The 25294-nt window shown below is 39.8% G+C and overlaps 1 protein-coding gene across 1 annotated transcript; it reads left to right on the top strand.

Annotated features, from left to right (window-relative positions):
• si:dkey-21p1.3 (collagen alpha-1(I) chain) lies at positions 1–23704 on the top strand. The gene is made up of 61 exons (XM_058072975.1): positions 1–35; positions 153–1077; positions 3849–3902; positions 4610–4663; positions 5902–6009; positions 6390–6443; positions 7285–7374; positions 7621–7674; positions 7753–7797; positions 7907–7960; positions 8038–8082; positions 9392–9445; positions 9518–9562; positions 9649–9702; positions 10897–10941; positions 11022–11075; positions 11158–11202; positions 11306–11359; positions 11432–11539; positions 11602–11655; positions 11742–11795; positions 11891–11935; positions 12043–12096; positions 12780–12824; positions 12974–13027; positions 13208–13261; positions 13528–13581; positions 13653–13706; positions 13805–13858; positions 13949–13993; positions 14104–14148; positions 14378–14485; positions 15715–15768; positions 15877–15930; positions 16080–16133; positions 16214–16321; positions 16398–16451; positions 16523–16630; positions 16725–16775; positions 16840–16893; positions 16979–17032; positions 17123–17176; positions 17266–17373; positions 17448–17501; positions 17871–17924; positions 18013–18066; positions 18145–18198; positions 18910–18963; positions 19546–19602; positions 19852–19905; positions 19982–20035; positions 20116–20169; positions 20244–20297; positions 20762–20779; positions 20909–20971; positions 21038–21181; positions 22485–22617; positions 22699–22805; positions 22930–23004; positions 23086–23283; positions 23352–23704. Exons 1-61 carry the CDS (start codon positions 1–3, stop codon positions 23502–23504), a joined length of 4884 nt encoding a protein of 1627 aa, XP_057928958.1. The 3' UTR covers positions 23505–23704.
• The last annotated feature ends 1590 nt before the right edge of the window (positions 23705–25294 follow it).

Below are 25294 nucleotides of genomic sequence, written 5' to 3'. Positions count from 1 at the left end.
ATGACAAAAGATGTTCCGCTTCAACAGGCACACAGGTAGGAAAAACATACATCTGTGAGCCATGAAACTATTTGGAACTACATTGAAAGCAACACTAAAACATCTGAATACACTGTTTGTGTCTAATTGGATTATTCCTGACATGTTTGTAGTGTAGATGGATTTAATAGAAGTGTCTTCCTGCATTTCTCCTTGTCTCTCCAGAAGGTTAGTGTTCCAAATGAAGAGACCACCCCATCCGACATCGTCCTGCTACCATCCGGACCACTCAACTCTCAAGACCTGAATGTACAAGTCAAAGCCACTCAGATGACACAAAGAGGGGATGCAGGAAGCAGTATCATAACTTTCATCTTTGACAACCAAGCTGCTGAAACTGTCATGGACATACAAAAAAGTCAAGAAGATGACGATGATGAACCAGAAGCTTCAATGTTGAATCCCTACCCTGAAACTGAATCTAGGATGGAACTGTGGACACAAGTCCCTTTTCTATCTTTGACAGATGAGAAAGACACGTCAGTCACTGAAAATCCAAATATTCCAAGTCTTCACCTTCAACCAGAGGGGCCCACAACTCCAGGTTTCTCACAAGGATCCCAACCTGCAAGGTCGGAGATGTCACCTCCGCTTGTAGAAACTCCATTCTTCAAAGCAAAAGGAGAAAAAGTATCAACTGAGACAAGAGCAGAGGAACACTTTGGTGCACTAATTCCAAACATCGCTGGTCCTACTCCCATTCTCAGAGGAGAAGCAGGAAGTATTCTTGAAGCAGTGACTATGGAAGATCACAATGAGAAATTAGGAGATACTTTGGAAACAGAACAAACAGATGGTGATAAAGACATAGGCATGGATAGTGAGGAGCAACAGGAAAGACATGTCACCAGCATGGGCTCTAATGATATCACTGATCCTGCTGAGGAATATGATTTACCATCAGTAGAAAGGACTCCAGGAGAATCCACCCAATCAGAGACGACTGACACTCCAATGAACAGTCCTAAACTAGAAAACCAGCATCTTCAACACACACTTTCTGGACGAGCACCAAGACCCGGGCACCAAGGTCAAATGGTAAGATGATATTTTGTTATAGATGTATTTCAGAGTTCTTGGTTTTTATGCGTTTTGTGGTTCCAAATGCTCTCTTACGACATCGGAATATTAGTGTCATATTCAAAACAAATTTCATATATTTACGAGCAAAAAAGTAATTCATTTATTAGAGTAAAGTCATAAATATATTTTTTTCATAAATTCAATCATTCATTCATTTTCTACCGCTTATCCTCACAAGGGCCGCATGGGGTGCCGGGGCCTATCCCAGCTGTCTTTGGGCGAGAGGCAAGGTACACCCTGGACTGGTCGCCAGCCAATCACAGGGCACATATAGACAAACAACCATTCACACTCACATTCATACCTATGGACAATTTGGAGTCTACCTAGCATGTTTTTAGAATGTGGGAGAAAACCGGAGTACCCAGAAAAACATGCAAACTCCACACAAAGATGGGTGGAATTGAACTCTGGTCTCCTAGCTGTGAGGCCTGTGCGCTAACCACTCGTCCGCCATGCAGCCCCTTCATAAATTCATTCATTCATTCATTTTCTACCGCTTTTTCCTCACGAGGGTCGCGGGGGGTGCCGGAGCCTATCCCAGCTGTCTTTGGGCGAGAGGCGGGGTACACCCTGGACTCGCCAGCCAATCACAGGGCACATATAGACAAACAACCATTCACACTCACATTCATACCTATGGACAATTTGGAGTCTACCTAGCATGTTTTTGGAATATGGGAGAAAACCGGAGTACCCGGAGAAACATGCAAACTCCACACAAAGATGGGTGGAATTGAACTCTGGTCTCCTAGCTGTGAGGCCTGTGCGCTAACCACTTGTCTGCCGTGCAGCCCCTTCATAAATTCATAAAAAATGTAATTTTGTTCTGTCAATATAACTAAACTACAGCTTAAGAATACTCTGTGCGACTCACACGCGGCTACAAAGCTCTCAACAGTCAACTGTCACATCCCATCATTAAGGATAAAGATCAAATGGTCGTCTACCTGGACATTGTAAGGATGTTGAGGATGTGGTCGATCAATATACTATTGGTAGCCGCAACAATACCACAACAACATCACAAAACTATCAAATTACATATAAATTTAGTAGTATTAATGTTGCTGCATGGTAGAGAATGCTGAACATGTTGGCCTCATAGTCAGGAGAAGAAGGGTTTGAATGTCCATTTAGGCAACTCTTTTTTTTTTTTTTAGGCAACTCTGGTTTTTGCATGTTCTCCCAATGTGTGGTATTTCTTGGGGTACTCCCAGTATTTTATCTTGGAGCACACATTCAACCCCAAATTGGGTGATACTTACTGTATTTTCCACACTATAAGTCACACCTTTTTTCATAGGTTGTTCCTATGACTTATACTCCAGAGCGACTTATAAATGAAATAATATATATATAATTTCACAGACAAGCCACAAGAGGGCACTCTAGACTTTTGCACCGATATATCCTACTTAACAATTCAATCTTTAAACAGCAGACTGTTAGCTTACAAAGACAACTGAGAACGACAAAACACAAATGCCCCCCAAAAGAAAATCATATACTTCAGACTATAAACTGCTAGTAGTGAAATTAGCAGCTGAAAACAGTAATGCAGCAGCAGAGCGAAAGTTTGGAGTAATTGAGAAACTTGTTAGGGACTGACGTAAAGCGGAGGCTACTCTTACTGCGTTGAAGAAAACAAAACAGGTACTGTACTTAAAATCGTTTATGTTACATAAACACTTGACACCTTTTCTGTCCATGTTTATTTTTCGTGTAGCTGAATAACCATTATGTTAGCATATATTACACCTATTCAGCCTATTATTCGCTATTGTTTTATTAATGTTTGAACTTGCCTTCCAAGATGACGTAATCGTCTGTGGTTTGTAAAATAAATTACTCGCCAAAAATGCGACTTGTACTCCAGTGCGACTTATGTATGTTTTTTTTTATCTAATTATGCATTTTTGGCCTTGCGACTTATACTCTGGAGCGACTTATAATCCAGAAAATACATACTTACATACTTAATACTTAACCCAAAACTATGGTATCCTGTAAGGCACAGCCATTGAGCAAACTCAAAAGAGAATGTTACACAAACGTCCGATTGCAATACAAACCATAGTTTCATCCCGGCAAAGAAATAATAAATAAAGGCCGGTAATGTTGATGGTTTTAACAAAACAGATCAATCAAAGATAATTTGTTCTTGGTGTGGATCAACCCCTCCTCAATCAGTCATCAATGAAGGTAAAACTGATGTGGAATCTTCACTTTGCCATTTCATTTGTCATTCAACACCTCAGTTGGTTTTACATTATTCCCTATGGGGAAAATATGTTTGCTTTTCCTATGCTTCAATTTTCAATTTTAAAGAATTAACAACAAAAAACAAGGTACCGTTGTATTCATTAGTTTTTTTTTTACTGACTATCTTATCATCAAGATCTCAAGATTTTAACAACATAAAATATAGAAATATTAATGAAATATATAATATATTTTTGTTTATTACTAAGTTCTTATTTATTACCAAACACAGTTGGTAAAAATGTATTGGATTCCATTAGCCATAATAATAGTTATTAATTATTAAATACATAGTCATACAGATAGTAATAATACAACTATTAATGAACAGTTACTTATTGATATAAACTTTTGAAAATAATACAATAATAACAATGTTATTTGTTTGTTTTGTTATTGTTACTTTTGACAAAGTGAGAATTACTACATTTTATTTCTTTTATTTATACAACTTTTTCCAGGGTTTACAGGGTCCACCAGGTCTAACAGGACTTCCAGGACCAAAAGGGGCCAAAGTAAGTACATATACCATATATATTACATTGCAAGTGTACAGTATAAGACAGTATAGACTTATACAGCAGTGCGACTAATTTATGGCTATGTTCTTATCTTGTGACATGTCCTTTACTTCCGAACTTCTACTCATCGCTGAAATATTATTATTATAAACAGTAGCACTTTCTTTGGCAGGAGCCAATCACAAACTATAAGGGAACTCACCACAAGTGTTTCAAGACATCAGGAATCGCTGGAGGTCATTACTCAATGCTCACGATGTGAACGCTAGCATCGTCATACAGCAACTTAACAATCATAGCAAAAAAAATTTACATTTGTTAATTTATAAATGTACTTGTATTAATGTGATGCAAGCAGATGATGTAATATTATTTTTTTCTTTTAAGGGGTACCAAGGGGTGATGGGAAGAACTGGACAAACTGGACACATAGGCCCCATTGGTCCACCCGGGATGCCTGCTATTGTTGTGTTGCAAACACCTGAGGAGGAATGGGAGGCGTTCAAGGTGACCCAATCTCTTAATATGACCCAATCTCCAAAAATAATAAAACAGTAATTGCTTTCCTTACAGAAGAAGAAATTCTACATGAAGCTGATTTCTTCATGGCCGGTAGGAGATGGATTTTGAAAGCAGACTGGAACAATTATTACAGTACATAGGTTTACTTGTGTTTATTTGATGTTTTTATTTAACATCAGAAACTGAAGGGACCTCCAGGACCTCTTGGACCTCCTGGAAATGCAGGGCCGATTGTAAGTAGCCAAAAAAGAGGAAGTATGTATGCTTGGAAAATGCATTTGACCATGTCCCTTGAAGTGTCCTGTAGGGGGTGCTCCAGGAGTAAGGGGGGTTTGTGTCATTCGACTTTGTGTCTTCTGGTCTGTGTAAAACCTGAACATGAGCGAACCTTTAACTGATTGGAAAACAATGGATGGATGAATAATGAATAATGGATGGCTGGATGGTGTTGAGCCATTTTCAGTGGACAGTGGATACATTTCCATACAAGCCGTAAACTGACTACTTTAAATGGTATCTAACATCACAAAGCAAACAAGATACACCTCAAGAAACCTTTACAGTAATTCATGTGATGAATCAAATTTGTCTTCTAAAGGGGGTGCCTGGAATTATCGGGAAGCAAGGTCGTAAAGGAGTCCAAGGAAAAATGGTAGGCATCTCTTGACCTTAACATTGTATGCTGCTTTCCTTTTGTCAATGCCAATAAGACATTTAAGTCCATCCAGTGGGTGCTTATGACACCTATTCAAATAGGGGTAGTTGCTAAAGAAGCAGTTGCTATGCTTCTTTAGATCATTGGTCCCCAAATTTTTTGAGCCCATGAACCAGCTGTTTGACTACTCCATAGCAATGGTATTTATTTATCATGCATTGTGTACAACAAGCAAAACATCAAATTAAAAGGGCAAGTTAATACTGTGGCGCCATCTATACAAACCTGGAGAGAAGATTGTAAAGGGAGTGTTTAGATTTTTTGACACAAAGTTGTATGACATCCCCATCAGCAGTGTAGTGCATCAACGATGACTTACTACCCACTTTGCCCCGTGAGCTGAGTTCTGCTCAGATTTCAGTGATGAATAACACAGTTCCAGTTAGTTGGTCAGGCCACTTCTCAAAATCTTATGCTTTATCTTGTATTACATTTTATGGTAACACTTTGATATAAGATACACAAAATTACAGTAGTTAAGGAGTAACGACCCTGCCTAACCTGCCTGACTCATTATGTTCCTCATTAGTTATTCATTACTTCCTTAGTAACTAGTCACAATTGACACGCCTTAGTTCTCCAGTAACTACCCAACACATTAGTTCTGGATTATTTCTGGATTGCTTCCTCAGTAACCAATCTATTTTTGTGTACCTTACTGTAAGGTGAGATACATTTGAATAACAATAATAAATTATTTACCTACAAGTTCTCATAACACTATACAATCTGTGTAACATGTGTTTTGTGCCTCAGGGTGTCCCTGGGACACAAGGTATGCCGGGGCCCCAGGGCCGACCTGGGACTGATGGGACCCCAGGGGACAATGGACAACCAGGACCCCGGGGCTTACCTGGAGAACAGGTGAATCTCCTGACACAGCCAATGCGATTATCATTTAAAAATATTTTTTTCAGTATAATTTTACAGGTTATTTATATAGGTGCTATCGTTCCTGCTCTCCATCTAGATGTATAAGATCTAACAGGCGATCAAAATAGTTGATGTCATTAAATAATTCTCAATTCAATTTAATACGGCAATAATGATAATTACACATGTGTCAAAGTTGTGTTAAAGTCCAAAATTTGAAATTAAAATACTGGATTTTAGAATTATACTGTTGTTTTGGTGAATTTAACTCAAAAGCAGTGTGATGCAGTTCAATTCACAGATAATACTCTGATAGTAGTCATTTAACTAATTATCTAGCTGCTTTTTAAAATATGTGCTTGATTCATCAGGGGCCCCGAGGCTACCGTGAAGAGAAAGGCAGCAAAGGGGAGCTGGGTGAGTGGGTAAGAATGTTTTCAACCTTCAATAATAATCAGGGTGAACTCCAGATGTTGCTGTCGTATTTGTGTGTACTGTATTTCCAATTGAGAGCATTGTCTACTAGAGGTGTCATGAGACACCCAACACATTTATTTCATTCATCCATTCATCCATTAATTTTCTGTACCGCTTATCCTCACGAGGGTCGCGGGCGTGCTGGAGCCTATCCCAGCTGTTTTCGGGCAAGAAGCGGGGTACACCCTGGAGTGGTCGCCAGCCAATCACAGGGCACATATAGACAAACAACCATTCACACTCACATTCACACGTATGGACAATTTGGAGTCCCCAATTAACCTAACATACATTAATCGAACCCGGGTTTCCTAGCTGTGTGGCCTGCGCGCTAACCACTAGATCACTGTGCAGCCCGCTTTTTCCTAATAATATTTTTTCTATATACTAGTTATATACTTTTCATAGGTTTTGTTTATTTTATTTTTGCTATGAGCCATGTACCACAGATGTCCAGGTGTACCAGGTGTTCCTCACTTGGCCGTTGAATTTTGGAGTGGTTTTATGTAGCTTTCAGACTGGCATCAGACTGACATTGCACAGCGATGCTTTTGCACAACTGCAGGTGAAGTTAGAAACTTTCACTTTTAAGGCACAACTCTCTTTGCTTTAAGTTGTCAACACAGATAGCTTGTCGGTATGTGATATGTTTGTAAATTGCACTCAGCCAAATGTAACAAGCATCAATAGAACTGCTCAATAGAACCACTCAGTGAATAAGGGTGCAGACAAATATGACAATCTACGTGTTTTGATCTGACAAATCTAAGTAGCTTTGATCATATGTAGAATTACTACAGCTTCTGCTTGGGGACAGCTGTCCCTGTTAGCCAGTTGTGGTTCCCGGAACGTTTGACGGTGGATGCTGGGAACTCAGTGGTAGGTTGGATTCCCAGTTTTATACTGTGTGTTAAGCACTTAATATGTGGTCCACACTAATGTGCCTTGCACACTGCCACTTCCATAGTGCTGTAATATAATTCATAGTAGCAATGCCATAGTTCATCACCTGTCTCATGAGAAAGATTTTCTCTCAAACAAGAAATCTTGTCACGTTTTCATCTTGTGACACCCCTATTGTCTACATATAACTATACAGCAGGATTAAAGCTTTTTACTTTGCAGGGTTATGAGGGGGAACCTGGAGCACAAGGCAATCGAGGTTTGAAAGGACACAAGGTTGGCAAGAACATCCATTTCTCAAGATTAATTGCACTCATTTTCTTCATATAACCCTTATGTCTTTACTGTCACCAGGGGAATAAAGGTGTCAGAGGCACTGTTGGGCTTCCAGGTTACCTGGTCAGATATAACATTATTATCTCCACAATGTTTCTTGTATAATGTTAAACACATATAACCTTTACGCCATTACTTTGTATGCCATTATCTCTCTTGTCTTGTTTGACAGGGAATACCAGGAGCTAGGGGTCCTCCTGGTTTCCGTGGACCATCAGGATCCCAGGTCAGTGCTAAGCATTTAGCTAACTGGACCATATTATATTAACAGTGCAGTTTGTGTGTGCTTCTGACTTTTTCCAGGGACTAAGCGGAGCACCAGGGTTTGGCGGACCACCAGGCTTGCATGTACGTATGTAATGGTATTATCATATTTTATTCAGAATTAAGTAACAGCCTGGGTGACTTGGGAATTGTCCGTAGGCTGCATGTGGCCCACAGGCCACTAATTAAGTATTGTCAATGAAATAGTAGTAATAATACTCAGAATTCAAAGTGCGGGAACTCATGTTGGGTTGTTTGGGTACAAGCCCTTGTAGGAATGGTGGGAAATCAGTTGTCAGACATACTGTATTCAGTATGCAAAGCAAGAATGAAGAACAGAAACTATATCAGTTCACAAAGTTGACAAATTAAAAGCCAAGTCTTTAATTTGGAAATAAATTATGAAGATGTTATCTGTGAGCAGTTTGCATGTTCTCCCCATGCATGCAAGGGTTTTCTATTACAAAACATGATGGGTTAATTGTCAACTCTAAATTGCCTGTAGGTATGAATGTGAGTGTGAATGGTTGTTTGTGCCTGGTGATCAGTTCAGGATGTACCCTGCCTCGCGCCCGAGGTCAGCTGGGATAGGTGATACGATCATAGTCAGACTAAGCGGCACACGTGGATAGATGGATGGAGGATGAAGATATGGCAAATTCCGTGGAATAATGAAAGAACGCGGAGAGAACGGAGAGTCATCAGGGTGGCAATTACAGAAAAACGGAAACAATAATTATTAGTGTTCAATTAGGACACACAACGTTAAAGAAGTCACAGTTTTTTTGGAGGTATGCATTCATTCATTCATTTTCTGCCGCGGGGGGTGCTGGAGCCTATCCCAGCTGTCTTCGGGCGTAAGGCGGGGTACACCCTGGACTGGTCGCCAGCCAATCACAGGGCACATATAGACAAACAACCATTCACACTCACATTCATACCTATGGACAATTTGGAGTCGCCAATTAACCTAGCATGTTTTTGGAATGTGGGAGGAAACCGGAGTACCCGGAGAAAACCCACGCATGCACGGGGAGAACATGCAAACTCCACACAGAGATGCCCGAGGGTGGGATTGCAGCTGTGAGGTCTGCGCGCTAACCCCTAGACCACCGTGCCGGGAGGTATGCATGAGACTGGAAAATGTGATAGATGTGATGTTCCTAAGACAGTAGAGCAGTTCTTATAAATTGCTCTATGTGCAATAGAAAAAGAAACAATTCAAAGAGGAAAATCGTGGACATGGGAGAAACATTCAGGATAAAATACATCGAACACACTGCAAATGTAAATTGTTTTGCATTTTAAATCAAACCATTATTATTTCCATGACTATATTAATATTAATAATTGTTAAACTTCCAACGTAACATTACCTACTCTGATTCCCCAGGGCAAAATGGGTCCAAAGGGAGCAAAAGGTGTCCCAGGAGTGAATGGTCCTCCAGTAAGTAAACAACCAGCACTTTTGATTCAGTTCTACCCAAAACTGACTGACAAGATGTTTGTTTGTTCTCAGGGTCAACAAGGTGAAATTGGCCCTAGAGGAGCAACTGGACCAGAGGTACCACACCAAAATTAGCTTTTAAAACAGGCTAATCACAAAAGACCAATCATGGTACTCACCTGGAGCTTACTGTTTGCCTTTAGGGAGAACCTGGTCCCAATGGAACTGCTGGCTCTCCAGGCATACAGGGTCCTCAGGTACAACAGGACACCAAACTTTTCTATTAGCTTGACTCATTTGTACTGTACAGGCAATGTTTTAAAGATGCTGTCAGTGGTTAGGTACTGTATTGTATTTTTGTTTGTCCATCCACCTCTTGAAGTCTGACCACAAGTCTTCAAAGGGATCAAGGTTTGGGAGTTTTGTGAGTAAGGGAGTTTCCTGGCCATGGACCCAAAATGTCAATGTTTTGTTCACCGCACCAGTTAGTTATCTCTTTTGTCTCAAGATAAGGTGCTTCATCATGCTGGAAAAAGCATTGGTTGTCACCCAACTGTTATTGGGTGGTTGGGAAAAGTTGCTCTCAGAGGTACCATTCTTCATCCATGGCTATGTTCTTAGGCCAAATTGAAAGTGAGCATTCTCATTTAGGTGAGAAGCAGTCCCACACATGAATATTTTCAGGATGCGTTACTGTTGGCGTGACACTGGAATGACGGTCGTGCTAACTGTTTCTTCTCCAAACTTTTTTCTGGATGCCCTAATCAGAGAGGGGATTCATAAGAGGAAATGGTTTTACCCCAGTCTTCAGGAGTCCAATATCTGTATCTTTTGCAGACTACCAGTCTGTCACTGATATTTATCCTGCAAAGAAGTGGCTTTTTTGCGCCCTTTTGAACACTAGGCCATCATCCAAAAGTCCAAAAGAGACAACCATGAAGCTTGCTGGACCTTTGTTTTTGCCATGAAGCCATCTTCACAAAAATTTTAGATTTTTCCTTGAAGTTCACAATGATGCGGTAAATGGTTGATTGAGGTCCAAACTTACTATCCTTGCCTGTGATGCCCTTTTTTGTGCTAAGCAATGATGACTGCATATGTTCCCTTGGTTGTAACCATAGTTGACAGAAGAACAGCAATGTTACCAAACATAATCCTCTCTCACAATCCTGCAGTCTGTAATTCTCAATCAGGGTGACAGAATTATCTCTAGTCTCATCTCCAGCTTGTCCGTGTCAACACTGGTAACCAGAGAATGACTAACATTTTGTCAGCTGGTTCATTTGTGGCAGGGCTGAAATGCAGTGGAAACATGATAAAGTTCATTTTCATGACAAAGGGGGACTTTTAACTGACAATAATTGTCAATCATCTTAAAAACTACGGCAACAGACTTTGTGAAAATGAACATCCGTATAATTCCATAAAAATCCTTTTTGTTTTTTACTCAGGGTAAACCCGGACCTGTTGGACCCCCAGGTACTAAGGGAGATCCTGTGAGTATAACAGCATAAACAACAACATAGCAGAACATTTAATGGCACCTGTCCTCTATGAGTTACTGTGCCTTCATTAGGGTCGTCCAGGGGATGAAGGAGACATAGGAGAGCCAGGACCCCTTGGTCCTTATGTAGGTCAACAAGGCCAATGCTGACTGTACATATACACTCCTAAATGCCTCACTGTGGATGTTTTTTACATTCTTATTTCAGGGAGCAAATGGGAATCCAGGATTGCCTGGACCCTCAGGTGATCCAGTAAGATTATTTAAAGCACTATTGACTTCAGCTAAAATGCCTTCTTTAACATCACATATCAAAAAGCTTGTTGTGTTTTTTTGTGTGTTTGTGTATAACGCAGGGGACTAAAGCCATGTTGGGTGTGAAAGGTTATCCAGGATTTAAAGGAGACCTGGTAGGTTCTTGTTTAACAATGAAAAATGTACAGCACAATAAAGGTTCATGGTCTTGTGATGTTAACATGCAGGGACCCCCAGGACCTCCTGGAAAGTCTGGCTTTAAGGGACGTGGAGGTCCATCAGGACTCGAAGGACTTCAAGGGCCAACAGGACCAGCAGGGCTTGCGGGACCAACTGTGGGTACACACGGATGAAGAAAATCCTGCGTGAACAGTAAACAGTAAATCCATCTTTGCAGGGAATTGATGGAACCATGGGAGAGCAGGGAAACCAAGGCAAAGATGGGCCGAAGGTGCGTTTAAAGGGCATTTTACAACGCATACGAGAAGTGCGTTGCTTTTGCTGGGTGGGATTCATGTATTGTATGTGTCTTTATAGGGAGACCGAGGGCTACCAGGGATTCAAGGAGTACCTGGACCTCGAGGAGACAAGGTAGGACATGAATGATATGCTTTAAACTGTTTTGGTGCAGTATTGTATCTAAATTGTAAATAACAAATATGTTCATGTCGTGTTTCCCAAAAAAGGGTCGTGAAGGTCGATACGGATTTTCAGGAATACCTGGTCCTTTTGTGAGTATATGTATATACTATATAATATATGTATTTCTTAAATTGGATTTCTTTATTGTGAAATGTTAATTATTATCAGTGGTTTGGGTTGTTTTTTCTTCTGGCAGGGAGAAATGGGAAAATCTGGGGAACCAGGACCAGAAGGAGAACGTGGTATTAAGGTTCCTATGTGTCTAAACTTCTTATTGTGGCCTTCATCTCAAACATTATATAGTAGTATTGTTTTTTAGTTACTACTTACAGCTCTTGTGATAATGTTGATAACATAAAATGTAATGTGTTCTTTTACACTTTTTCTATTGAACCTAATTCTGACTATACTAATGATTCCCTTGCCACTGTACACTACTTGGCTCTACACGGCTGCACTCGCTATTGATGCTTTTCCATTGACAAAGTCTGATGGGATCCAACAGTCAGTATCAACCACTCTTGAGTAAATGTCACAAATGTTTGACGATAGACATATACTGTAAAACTGACAAAAATGAACACACGTGCTGACTTCTGTTGCTGTGCCTTTTATCTCCATAATCACTTTGCTGACCAGATCAATTTCTTTCTTGCCCTCAGTCTCCTCTTGGATAAAATTTGTCTCCTTACTTTGGCCAACTCCACTGTTGTTGTTTGTTCACGTGTCTTGTTCTGATGCTGAGCCAGTCCTGTACAGTGGAAAAGGAGCATTATGTTGGGATAGAAACTGATGCTACAGTGGTATTGAATTTTGAATTTTGTGTTACCATTTTATTATTAATATTATGATTATTATTATTATTTACTCTGTATTTCCGAAAGCAATACAATAAGCTAATAAAAATGTTGGCTGTGGGTTTTAACTGTACAGGGAAGCCCAGCAGTCCCAGGCACACTTGGGCTAAAAGGCTTAAAGGTAATGTTGTGGACTATTGATGGACTAAGTATTCTGATTGGAATTAAGACCAACAATTGATTTAAGCTTACTGATAAGCGTGTCACTTACTTTATTGATTGTGGAAGTGAATTTTGCTGAAGATGAAGAGGAACTATCTGTTTTTGTAGGGTTTAAAAGGTCATTCAGGAGACAGAGGACAAGATGGAATCCATGGGGCAATGGTAAGACCAACCTGAAGTATAAAGTTTATTTTTTGTAATCGCCTCCTTTTGATCATTGGAAAAATGCAAAATGCAGATAATGTACAAGGCAATCAGTCATGTTTTGGAACTGGTGTCTTAGCTGTCAAACTGTCTATTTGATTATTTGAGTTACACTTACAAGAAATATCTTTTCAAAAGGGTCCCGCTGGTACAAATGGAGTGACTGGGGACACTGGACTGCCAGGTCCAAAAGTGAGTTCCCTCTATTAAAATTAACTTTAGAGGTTATAAATAAATGTTGGCATTGCAGAAAAAGAGCTATTAACAGCAAAAGGTGCTATGAAAAATACTCAATTGAAAAATAAAACAGACAAATAGTCTTCTTCAGTGACAATACTTTAGTCACACTACATGTTTTTCAATCCAAATATTTATTTTCAATGCCAAACCTTGATGAAGTGGTCTAGTTCCATTATCAACCTCCTTTACTAAGATTTAAATGGTCACCTGTACGACAGGGTTTACCAGGAAAGCCAGGAACAAGCGGCATCCAGGGACCTGTAGGGAAAAGTGTGAGTGTTTTATACAGTCGGTAGCATTTGGAATAAATCCTAACTTGTAATGATGTGGTGCTTCTTTCCAGGGAGATGCTGGAAATAAAGGAATGAAAGGAACACCTGGGAAGCTGGGGAAAAGAGTGAGAAACAATTCAACATATATATGATATTAGAAATTGCTTTGATAAGAAAAAAAATGTATTTTAATTGTATTCCTCATAGTATTGGTTCGTTTTAGGGGGCAAAGGGGAAAGAAGGCACTGGTGGACTTGTAGGGATGGAAGGAAACAAGGTAATGGTTGCTTCATCCTATCGTGTATATTCTTGCATAATATTACAACACATGTTTCATTTTAATGCTTTTTTTAACTTTCTTGGGAAGGGCAAGAGAGGAGATAAAGGAATAAGAGGAAAACCGGGCCCCCCAGTAAGTAGTTTTATTTTCAACAGTGACCAGTGTAGTATTTTATACATTTATAAAAACATGTCAGCCACTGTTTTTTTTTACGTTCCTCATTGATATCATCTCCCCTTCAGGGCAAGATGGGTATGCCTGGACCACGTGGACACACAGGACCTCCAGTATGATTATTAATTTCTTTAGCATGCTCATTTTAGAGCATTGCTGAAATATTTATACTGTATATGTTTTTATCAATATAGTGTAGCATACATCTTGTAGTGACACTGTATACTAATATTTCATACAAATATTGATCTGAGGTAAGATTTTGAGTAATAGTTAACATAACATTGAACTCTGAAGGAGGTGGGCAGATTAGATTGACATGGCAGCACATTTTTATTGCAGGGTATACAGGGTAATGTTGGACCATGGGGTGAGGTTGGACCCAGAGGCCCTCCAGGTGGAAAGGGGCCACAAGGACCAGTTGGGGCCAGTGCAATCACAGGTTATCCTGTAAGTTTGTTTTTATATCCACAAATTTGAACCTGTATAGTTCTGAAAAGTGGGTGTACTGTATATGGCGTATGTCAAAATAAATTTTCAGTTCTGGTAGTGTGTTTTTATATTATTTGTAAATGCATGTATGATTTGTGGCAATATTTATAATATTGATTCAATATATAATGATGATTTGTTATTTGTATTTTTGGAATTATTATTATCCACCCGTGCCGCTTATCTTCACTAGTGTCATGGGTATGCTGGAGCCTATCCCAGCTGCATTATATGCATTATTTGATGTCATTTAAGTAAAATGTGCAGGCCGCACGGTGGCTACACAGTCAGGAGATCGACAAGATCTGCGTTTGAATCTCCCCTTGGGCATCTCTGTTTGGAGTTTGCATGTTCTCCCCGTGCCTGCGTGGATTTTCTCCGGCTTCTTCCCAAATTCCAAAAATATGCTAGGTTAATTGGTGATTCCAAATTGTCCATAGGTATGAGTGTGAGTGTGAATGCTTGTTTGTCTATATGTGCCCTGTGATTGGCTGGCGACCAGTCCAGGGTGTACCCCGCCTCTCGCCTGAAGTCAGCTGGGATAGGCTCCAGCATACCCGTGCAACCCTAATGAGGATAAGTGGCATAGAAAATAGATGGGTGGAAGTAAAATGTGCTTTAAAAAAGAATTAAAAATAATAAAAGTGCATAATTCACTATTTTTTCTCCATAATTTTTCATGCCTAAAAAGGACTCGGAAAAGTATAAAGATTTTTAATGCCGAAAGTTTTAATTTACATTTTCATTTTAAAAAGATCCAGTATAACCGCATTACATATATTCTTATATTGTATACATACGATATGAGGGCTCTCTCAAGGTGGAGGGACTTATGAACAGTTCCACTTAGTGTAGTTCTGTAGTGACCTTTCAGCATTAAGCATATGTACGTACATCCAAATCAACAAAATTATGGTTTTATCGGAAGAAAATAAACATTAATGAATGGCCCCCAATCTTAGCCCAGGGCTAAATCTGACATATTTTGAGTACTTTTGTAAAGAAAAGTGGTTGAATATCACCAAGTCAATTTGTAAATTGAGTTTACAAATGTTTTATCTTTGAATCTCTTTTGTTATGGACTAATTTTCTTAACTTTTAATCAGAAAAAAAATATTGTATTATTTTTATTTTTTGGTTGTTTTTCTGTTTCCTTCTTTGAATATCATCATTTTTTTCACATTTAGGGCAACAATGGACTTCAAGGACCAAATGGCCCATCTGGGGTCAAAGGTGAAAAGGTGATTGTTTTCTGTTTATGGTTTCTTAATGTTTGCATTAAAAAGACTATACATACTGTATTTGGCCTTTAATTGTGATGTTGTTTAATTTCACTATATATTTTTTAGGGATCCAAAGGGCCTCCAGGAGAGGAGGGACTTGCAGGTCTCGATGGTGAGGAGGTAGCTAGATTAAGACTGTGTTGTTGATTTCAGTCCGATACATATTTCATTTTGTACCAGTAAATGTAAGCTTACTAACATTTCTGAAGAGGCTGACAATACTTACTGTACTTAGTCCTTCTGTATTCTCTGTGAACTCTCTTCTTTAGGGTCCAGTTGGACTCCAGGGGTTTGAGGGACCACCTGGACTAAAAGGCACACCAGTGAGTCAATGTGAATAGTCACTTTTATGTCAAAATTACACCCATGCATGCAAACAGACTAAGCATACAATTTATTTTAGGGTGATAAAGGCAGCAAAGGACCTCCTGGTTGGAGAGGACCAAAGGGAACTGAAGGTGACCGTGGTGTCAGAGGTCCCCAGGGAGTGAAGGGCCCTCCAGGCAAACAAGTTAATAATTGTCCCTACTGAAATGCACTGGAAAATTCTGAACGTTTTTCTCATGTTGTCACTGGTTATCTTACAGGGGTATATTGGTGTACCCGGGGACAGAGGTGCACAGGGATCCTCTGGACTTAAGGTTAGCTCCTTTCTATCAATGTTGAAAGTGATAAAAGTGTAAAATTATTCATGATTATAATGTTTCTGCAGGGTCAACCAGGCCAGAGCGGTCTACAGGGGATGCTTGGACAGTTTGGACCAGGGGGAGATACTGGAAACCCTGGAGCCAAAGGACAGAAGGGTCTTCAGGGACTTACGGTTAGCATCAATGTTTAACCCCAACTTTTGTTTGATTTTTGTTTTTTTTTGCATACAATATTCTTACTTCTTTCAACCTCTCCATTTATTTCAGGGTCCTCCTGGCCACATTGGTCCCCCAGGTCTTATTGGACCATCCTCACCTGTAAGTGTCATCAGCAGCACATTCGGTCAAAGGGGAGAATTAACCGAGTCAATGTTTCTTCTAGGGTTTCCCAGGTAAAGTAGGCCCTGGCGGCAAATCTGGGAATCCTGGCCCAAAGGTGAAACAGAATTAGAGCTGTAAATCTCTTTGTAGGCCAAGCAGTGTTTGATACTTTCTGTTCTGGGTGTTTTCATGCTAATCAGGGCAGTGTGGGAAAGGAAGGTCATATTGGTCCTCCAGGCATCAAAGGAGACATGGTGAGGTTCCGTGATGTGCATGATATGTGTAATCTGTACATGTCTTTTTATTAATTTACATTTTGATACACAAACCTATGATTTTCTTAGGGAATAACAGGTCTAAAGGGTACAAAAGGAGAGCCTGGGACACATGGAGCAATGGTGAGCCTTTGCCTTCCTATATTTGCTTTCAATAATTAAATTGATTGTTTAAATTGTTCTTTAATGTACACTAAAAAAACTTCTATCAGGGGAAAATGGGAAGTTTAGGCTTTATTGGGCCTCCTGGTTCTAAAGGTCGACCCGGATCACCTGGTCCTCCCGGTCCAACTGGAAATAAGGGGATTCAAGGGACAACAGTAAGGGAACCACTGTACCAATCTTACAGTAGATTGTAAATAATATATTGCATGTTGATTTTGTCTTTATAAAGGGATGGTCAGATCAGCCTGGAAAAAAAGGGAAGAAAGGATCCCTGGGGGAAACTGTGAGTCAGAAACCATATAATGTCATGTGATGTAATTTCATGTAATATTCTATGTATATGGTGGCCATATTTTGACCCAGCAATGGGATACTCAAAGTTTAGTTTCAATACATTGAATTCATGCCTCATGTATGAATAAAAAATTGCTATATTACAATACATTATCTATAGCCACAGACACATATTCCATAGGAAGAAAATGAATCAGAACAACAGAGGAACTATACGACATCTTGCAAATCTAGTCACTCAAAAGTTGTTATGTTATCTTATGTGATGTGTTGTGCTGTTTGCACTGTGCTACAGTATGTTTTGTTTTGTTATGTATATCATTAGCATTGGGACTCAGTAATAGGGTTTCTTTTCTAGGGACCTGAAGGTCCACCAGGGAAGCCTGGACCTGCAGGGAGACCTGGAGTACCCGCAAGTATCCCTATTGACACAACAAATATTTGAAAAAGCTATCCTGTCTTGCAGAAATGGTGATAATTAACTTCTGTTTCACCTTCAGGGTCTAAATGGTTTGGATGGTTTACATGGGGTTCAGGGTAATGAAGGATATCCGGTAAGAAAACTATGTCATCCTATAAAATCCTCTCGTGTTGGATTGTTTTTAAAAAAACATCTCCTGCTCGGACCAAAGGGTAACACTGGCTACACGGGAACTCCTGGAGTCCCAGGGAGGCCCGGTAAAAAGGTAAAATATACACTGAAGGGCTTTAAAAACATAATTTTTGTTGTGGCTGTTTTTTAGGCCCACAGGGGTTTGATTTGTCGGTGGTGTGTTTTGAGTGCAAAGTTTCCATGTCTCGCCTCATTGTCCCATAGTAAAGTACACATACTGTACGTGTGCACGGTGTTCGTCCACGTCCCTGGGTCTCTGCAGCAATCTGTGACACAGTTGGGGACCGACCACACAGATATGTGGTCCGGATATTGCAGCCGTCGTTACACGTGATTGGTCTGGTCGCGGTCGGTCAATGGTACTAAGAGCAACTCCCATCCCTCTGTCTTTTCGCAACTTGGTGTATTCCTGCAATCAGCATGCCGATCCCCTGGTCTCGGGGAAATTGCACTTAGTCGTGGCATTGTGAAACATTGAATAAATGATGCCATTTGTGTTAGTCTTTTATAGGCCATCCTAATTACACATTGCTGTACAGTAATGCTCAATAGTCACGCCCTTTTGGAACATACCACCAAACTCCAGTGATTTTAAGCAGTGGTTCATGCAGGGAGATGTGTGATGTCAACAATTCTTTACTACAGGGCAATGAGGCGTCACATGGAAACTTTGCACTCAAAACACACAAACTACAAATCAAACTCCATGGATCTAAGTTTTGAACTTCCTATCATCATCTGTGTTAGCAGTAAATGGTGTAACATTCACAATATAATGCCATAGGGTGCGCCTGGACCACCTGGGATCACAGGGAACATTGGTGCACATGGCCTTAAGGTGAGTTTTTATATGGGGAAAAACTCAGTGGATTAGACAAACTGTACCTGTAGATTTGCCCTAACCAAATATGACACCACTTCCATCCATCCACTTCTATTAAACAAAATAGAAAAGAAACAAAAAGTAACACATTTCCATCTATTAGTTGTGATTATGTCATATTCTGCTGGCAAACATACTGTAGATCCTGCGATTGCTTGGCGACCAGTCCAGAGCGTACCCCGCCTCTTGCCCAAAGTCAGCTCGGATAGGCTCCAGCATACCCCCGTGACCTTAATGAAGATAAGCGGAATAGAAAATTGATGGATGGTGTAGATAGTAGATAGTGTAGATCAAAAAAAGCAGCACAATAGTGTAAACTGTGGCTCTAAGGGGTTTAGTCGCAGACAAAAGCCGGTATCCTCACCATGGTAAAACCCTGGTTACCCAGCTAGCTTTGTGGCCCGATAATTATCAGACCAAAAAGGATTGTGTCCCCTAATTATTATACTACATTCTAACTGTATTGTAGCTCTTTATATTGCCACCTTTATAATTCATATAATGCACTTGACAAAAGTTATTTTTTTGTTCTTCTAGGGTGAACGTGGACCACCAGGAAAGACGGGAGAACCTCCTGGACCATTGGGTCCAAAAGTATATCACTTTTAAACTATTATTGTTAGGTTAATTGGCGACTCCAAATTGTCCATAGGTATGAATGTGAGTGTGAATGGTTGTTTGTCTATATGTGCCCTGTGATTGGCTGGCCAATCCAAGGTGTACACCGCCTCTTACCCAAAGACAGCTGGGATAGGCTCCAGCACATCCCTGCAGCATAGAAAATGGATGGACTATTATTGTGAAGATAACATTAACGTAGCATAATATCTGCTCTTGATTCAGGGTATCCCTGGACTGATGGGACAGAAGGGTGATACAGGAAGAGGCGGTGACACGGTACAGTTCTACAGATATGATGTAAAATGCAGAAGTATAAACGTGGCTTCTATCACCCTTTCTTCCTGTTATACAGGGTCTCCCAGGTGAAAGAGGGATGCCAGGGCCAGTTGGTCCACCAGGAATAAAGGTGCTTCAAATAATTGTATTACTAAAATAAACCTGTACATATAATAATAGTAATATTGACCTCCTATGCCATGATTTTAGGGGAATTCTGGTTTGCAGGGTGCAAAAGGTGTAACAGGTCATAAAGGGAAGCAGGTACCTTTTCATTTTCCTTCTGATGTCATGTTTTTATAACATGGAATTAACCACCAACTTGTTGATTTTAACAGGGGGATACTGGTTCTCCTGGGCCGCATGGCCTAAAAGGCTCCCCTGGACAATCTGTAGGTTATCCCTCAGTATTTTTCAGTACCACTTTGGAGTAAGGGTACCCTTATAGCACATCAGGGATTTTCACAGTGTGATGAATAATGACATAATAAATTAACAGTCAAAACAGCCTACTGAGAATAAATAAGATTCATAAAAAGTATAAATACAGTATATGTTTTAATATATTGTACAATATAGAGTAAAAAATATGGAGACTTACAAATATGTTTAATGGGAACCTAGCATTTATCATAACATTGGCATCAGGGCTAAATGTGGAATCATTGGATTTGCAACCAGGATGTAACCTTGCTGATTATCTTGTGATTTGTAGCAGTTTATTTTTTTATTAATATTTTTTATTAATATCTGATTCTAAAGTATTTCTAATGGCACCCTTATTTTAAAGTAGTAACTTTCTCTCTTGGAAATACTCGAAAATGTCTAAATTGATGTATTTCCTGCTTCTGAACAGGGTCACCTTGGACAGAAGGTAACAGTAACTGTTTACAATACAATGAGATAAGATGTCAGAAGTTGGTCACATCCATTGTGTTCCTGACAAAAGAAAGAATATGTCTCTCAGTTGTTATCCCTGCATTGTGACTAACTATGTTTACAGGGAATGAAAGGTGTCCAAGGCACCAGCGGACCTAAAGGGGTGAAGGGCAAGCAAGGACCCCCAGTAAGACATTCAGTATATAAAAACAAAAGTATAATAATTTGATGTTTTACTGTCATTTTCTCTCAGGGAAAAACTGGTTTACCAGGAAAATATGGACCTAACCAAGGAAAGGTACCAAAATATATATATAGACCCGTTGAGACATCTGAAACCTTAACAAGATCCAACACATCCGAGTCTGAACACAAGCTCCTTCAAAGACAACAAAAAGTGAGTATGAGCTTTGCTTTCTTGAATGCTTCATTTATATTTGCTTAATTTCATTGTGACTGACTACAATGCTGTAGGGTGGTAATGTGTGTGTGTTCACAGTAGGGGCGTCCCGATCCAATATTGATAATGGCTATCAGGCTGATATTAGTGAAAAAGTATCAGATAATATTGGCCTGAATCTAAGCTCTCCGATACAAGCAGTCATTTGCAGACTCCACATCAATCAAGCAGTGGCTGGATAGAGCCCACAACAACAACTTATTAGCAAAGTAGCTTGAAGTAAGAGTGATGTGGGCCGTGTGGCAGTAGTTTCTGTTCAAATCGGAAAAATACGGAGAAGCTGAGTGCAAAACTTGTCAAGCATATGGTAGCACAGAAAAAGGTTTAATATGACCAACCTCATTGCACATTTGAAAGAGCATCACACCAGAAACTCCCATGTGAGTTGTCAAGAGCCAGGGGGATGAGTAATGTCAGGTTTAGTTTAGTTTAGTTTAGTTTAGTTTAGTTTAGTTTAGTTTAGTTTAGTTTAGTTTAGTTTAGTTTAGTTTAGTTTAGTTTAGTTTAGTTTAGTTTAGTTTAGTTTAGTTTAGTTTAGTTTAGTTTAGTTTAGTTTAGTTTAGTTTAGTTTAGTTTAGTTTCATTTCGTTTCGTTTCGTTTACAACAAACCAACCAAAACCAATACAAAATAAAAGAAATTACATATGTATACGTACACATGTTTAAAAGGGAGTGGGAAGAAGTCCAAACTACCCAATCCTTATACATCAATCCTTATAAACACAGGAAAACCCAACAACTCCCATAGCCAACCACTCTAACCCAGCCCAAGGCACCCAACCATGTGCCAATAACAACCAGTTCATTAATAATCATCCTACAATAAGTCTAATTAAAAAAACACCCCAGCCAAACAATAATTTCATAAGCCATCGTGAACATGGAAAGAAAAACATACATTTTATGGTATTGTTTCAGTGAGATATGAGAAACAAAAGTGTAAGAGAGAAAAAATGAAAACTGTTCTTATAAATACATTAAATAGTCAAACTTGGATCTTACTCCTTCCCAATCATCATTGGGTTTGAACACTTAATTGAGCACCTCGAACCTCACTATATTATCACTAGCTGCCACTACATTGTCGATGTAGATCACAAGCTACCGATCGATTGCAAAGGTTTGTTTGGTTCGTTCCCATAAACGTTACTTTGTACATGTCATATGACATTCCTATGACATTGGATATGTCAATGCCAGACTGCATCTGATATATCAAAATAATACATTCCTCTACAGCAGCACAGTCCAGTGAAGACTGATGTGAGAGAGTCTCAAGACGATGAAGCTTTCAATTGGCCTCAAGGAACCAAAGATGACCCTGGCACGACCTGCTATGAGCTTGGACTCATACACCCACATCTGAAGGATGGTGAGAGTCCCAGTCAGGTCTTGAAACATATTGAATGGCTGCTCCTTGGATCACTTTTACTGGAGGTGCATTATCTTTCAGGTTACTTCTACATGGACCCCAACCAAGGTTGTCCCTATGATGCTGTGAAAGTGTTTTGTAACTTCACAGCAGGAGGAAGCACCTGCATTAACCCTGTGCAGTCACAGGTAAGATCTAATTGATAGTCTAATTGTCTAATTGATCTAACACTTGGAAATGGTAAGAACGCAAAATCTTCAAAGTGGGTGCAACCATATGCAGGAGTACCAAAATCTTTCTTCTGCTGTGTAGATAACATTCAGGTGGAATCCAGAAAGGCACAAATCATCAGTTCAATGGTTCAGTCATCAACATGGCGGTGACAAGGTAAGACTGACCTTTGCGGATTGATGAAGCAACATGAGCGGCTTTCCTAGAGGTAATGTGAACCTCTCCACTGCTTCATAGTTTGGTTACCCTGGTGTGGATGTAGTCCAGCTGAGGTTTTTACGATTACACAGCCACACATCTTTCCAGAATATGATTCTCAGCAGTACAGCAAACAGGACTGTGTTGGATGGCAACAATGACTTTATCCACTTCCTGGGAGACTCCAGCAAAGAGATCAATTCACACCATACCACAATGGCCACAATGGGACATGAGGTATGCTCTTATAGCTGTATGACATATTCCATTCGTGTCTTTGAGCTCTTCATTGTATCTGCTTCCAGGTAGAGGTGTTAGTGAGGGTTCGAGGCAGCACAGAGCTACATCGAGGTGATATGCAGTTACTTCCTATCAGAGATTTGGGTATAAAACTGCCACCATTATGGACGCACATGTATGAGGTCACAGTAGTCCTGGGGCCCCTCTGCTTCTTGTGACAAATGCTGTGTGTGGATGGGTATGTGTGCTGTTTGCATGTTTGTGTTAAGTCCTGTAAATAATTAAAAACAGCAGGGATGTATGGTGTCAATTAAATTAGTGCTGCACTCTATTTTGTTTATACATTTGACAAAAATATAAATGCAACACTTCTGTTTTTGCTTGGTTCTTTTAATGGGCAACATGAGGTGATGCTTGTGGATGAATGGTACAACAATGGGATCTTGTCAGGATATCAATTTGCCATCAATAAAATGCACCTGTGTTGGTTGCCCATAACATATGCCTACCCCATCACCACGGGCCATTTGATCAGTTGACATAGAGCAGGGGTCAGCAACCCGCGGCTCCAGAGTCGCATGTGGCTCTTCAGCCTCTTTGTTGTGGCTCCCTTTGCAACGCTTGAATATTTTTTAACACCGCAGTGGGGAAAATGCATGTCTTTGTAATGAGTTTTAAAAAATCCAACTTTGTGTGAGTCCATGAATGCATCCTGACTGAGTTCTGACTGGTGATTGGATGAGTACGAGGATGAGCAGACAGGATGCTATTCAGTTCTCTCTCACAGGTAAACATTAAGGAAAATACTTTATAAATACTTTTCATACTTTCCCAGAGCTATTTGACAATTCTAAAAAATAAATTAGAGATCATCTAAAAACAGCAGCATTGGAACTTCAGGTATCAGGTAAGTTTACAGTAATGTACACATATATTTATGTAAGTTTATATTTAATGTAATACTAGCAAGAGTACTCCAACTCATTTTTTCTCATCTGAGCTACTTTGATACCCCCCAAATTCCCTCCAATTTTGTTTTAAACATACTATGTTTTGCGGCTCCAGGCTATTTTTCTTTAGTGAGCAAGGGGGTGAAATGGCTCTTTTCATAATAAAGGTTGCCGACCCCTGACATAGAGAAACCGCTAACCCAAACATCATACACGCTGTCTGCTATTTGCCCTGAACAATGAAAACCAGGATTCATCCATGAAGAGAACTCCTTCCCAGAGGGCAAGACAACATCCATTGTGAGCATTTTCCAACTCACATTTGGTTATGAGGAAGAACTGAAGTCAGTGTGACGACGAGCATGCAGAAGAGCAAACCGATTTTTGCAGATACTGTCCAGGGGCCTCATTTATTAAACTGTACGTGGATTCCAGTGCAAAACATTGCATACTCACAGTCCTCAAAATGTACAGACGCATGAAAATATTCATTATCAGACTGACCAGGGGCGGACTCACCATCAGGCAAACACAGGTAATTGCCTAGGGCCCCAAGATGTCCAAAATCCCCCAAACGTTTCTTTGATTTAAAGTACATATTACTGTTTTAGTCTTATTTCACATGCTTAAAACTACATCAAAATGCATAATCTATCATGGTGCATTTCAACTGCTCCCACTGTCCCTTCTCATGCAATGGACTATTCCATGTTACTGCATGGAATTGCATGGTTATTGCTTCAGGAAGACAGCGCTGTGAAGATTATGTGGAGTTCCTGAGTGGATTGGAGAAGGCAAGCGTAAAGCACAGTTTTTTTTAATCAAAACTAGCAATGGTGTCAACATTTTCATAGTCCTAAATAAAAACATAACAACACAAGCCAGACATTTCTTGACAGTAGCTGTCCATGTCAGCTGTGGATGTCATTCTTAGGACTTTACCTTCCTTGGGAGATAGAAGATTTGTTTCATATTCACATTTTGTAGTACTGCTGAGTCAGTAGTCTTAAAAGAAAAGTGCAAATTATTAGCAATTTTGCCTATCACTGACACTCCTT

This window comes from Doryrhamphus excisus, chromosome 5, assembly GCF_030265055.1.
Source record: "Doryrhamphus excisus isolate RoL2022-K1 chromosome 5, RoL_Dexc_1.0, whole genome shotgun sequence".
Lineage (NCBI taxonomy): Eukaryota > Metazoa > Chordata > Actinopteri > Syngnathiformes > Syngnathidae > Doryrhamphus > Doryrhamphus excisus.
Note: the sequence above shows the minus strand (reverse complement) of the source record. Positions and strands in the feature narration are given on the sequence as shown.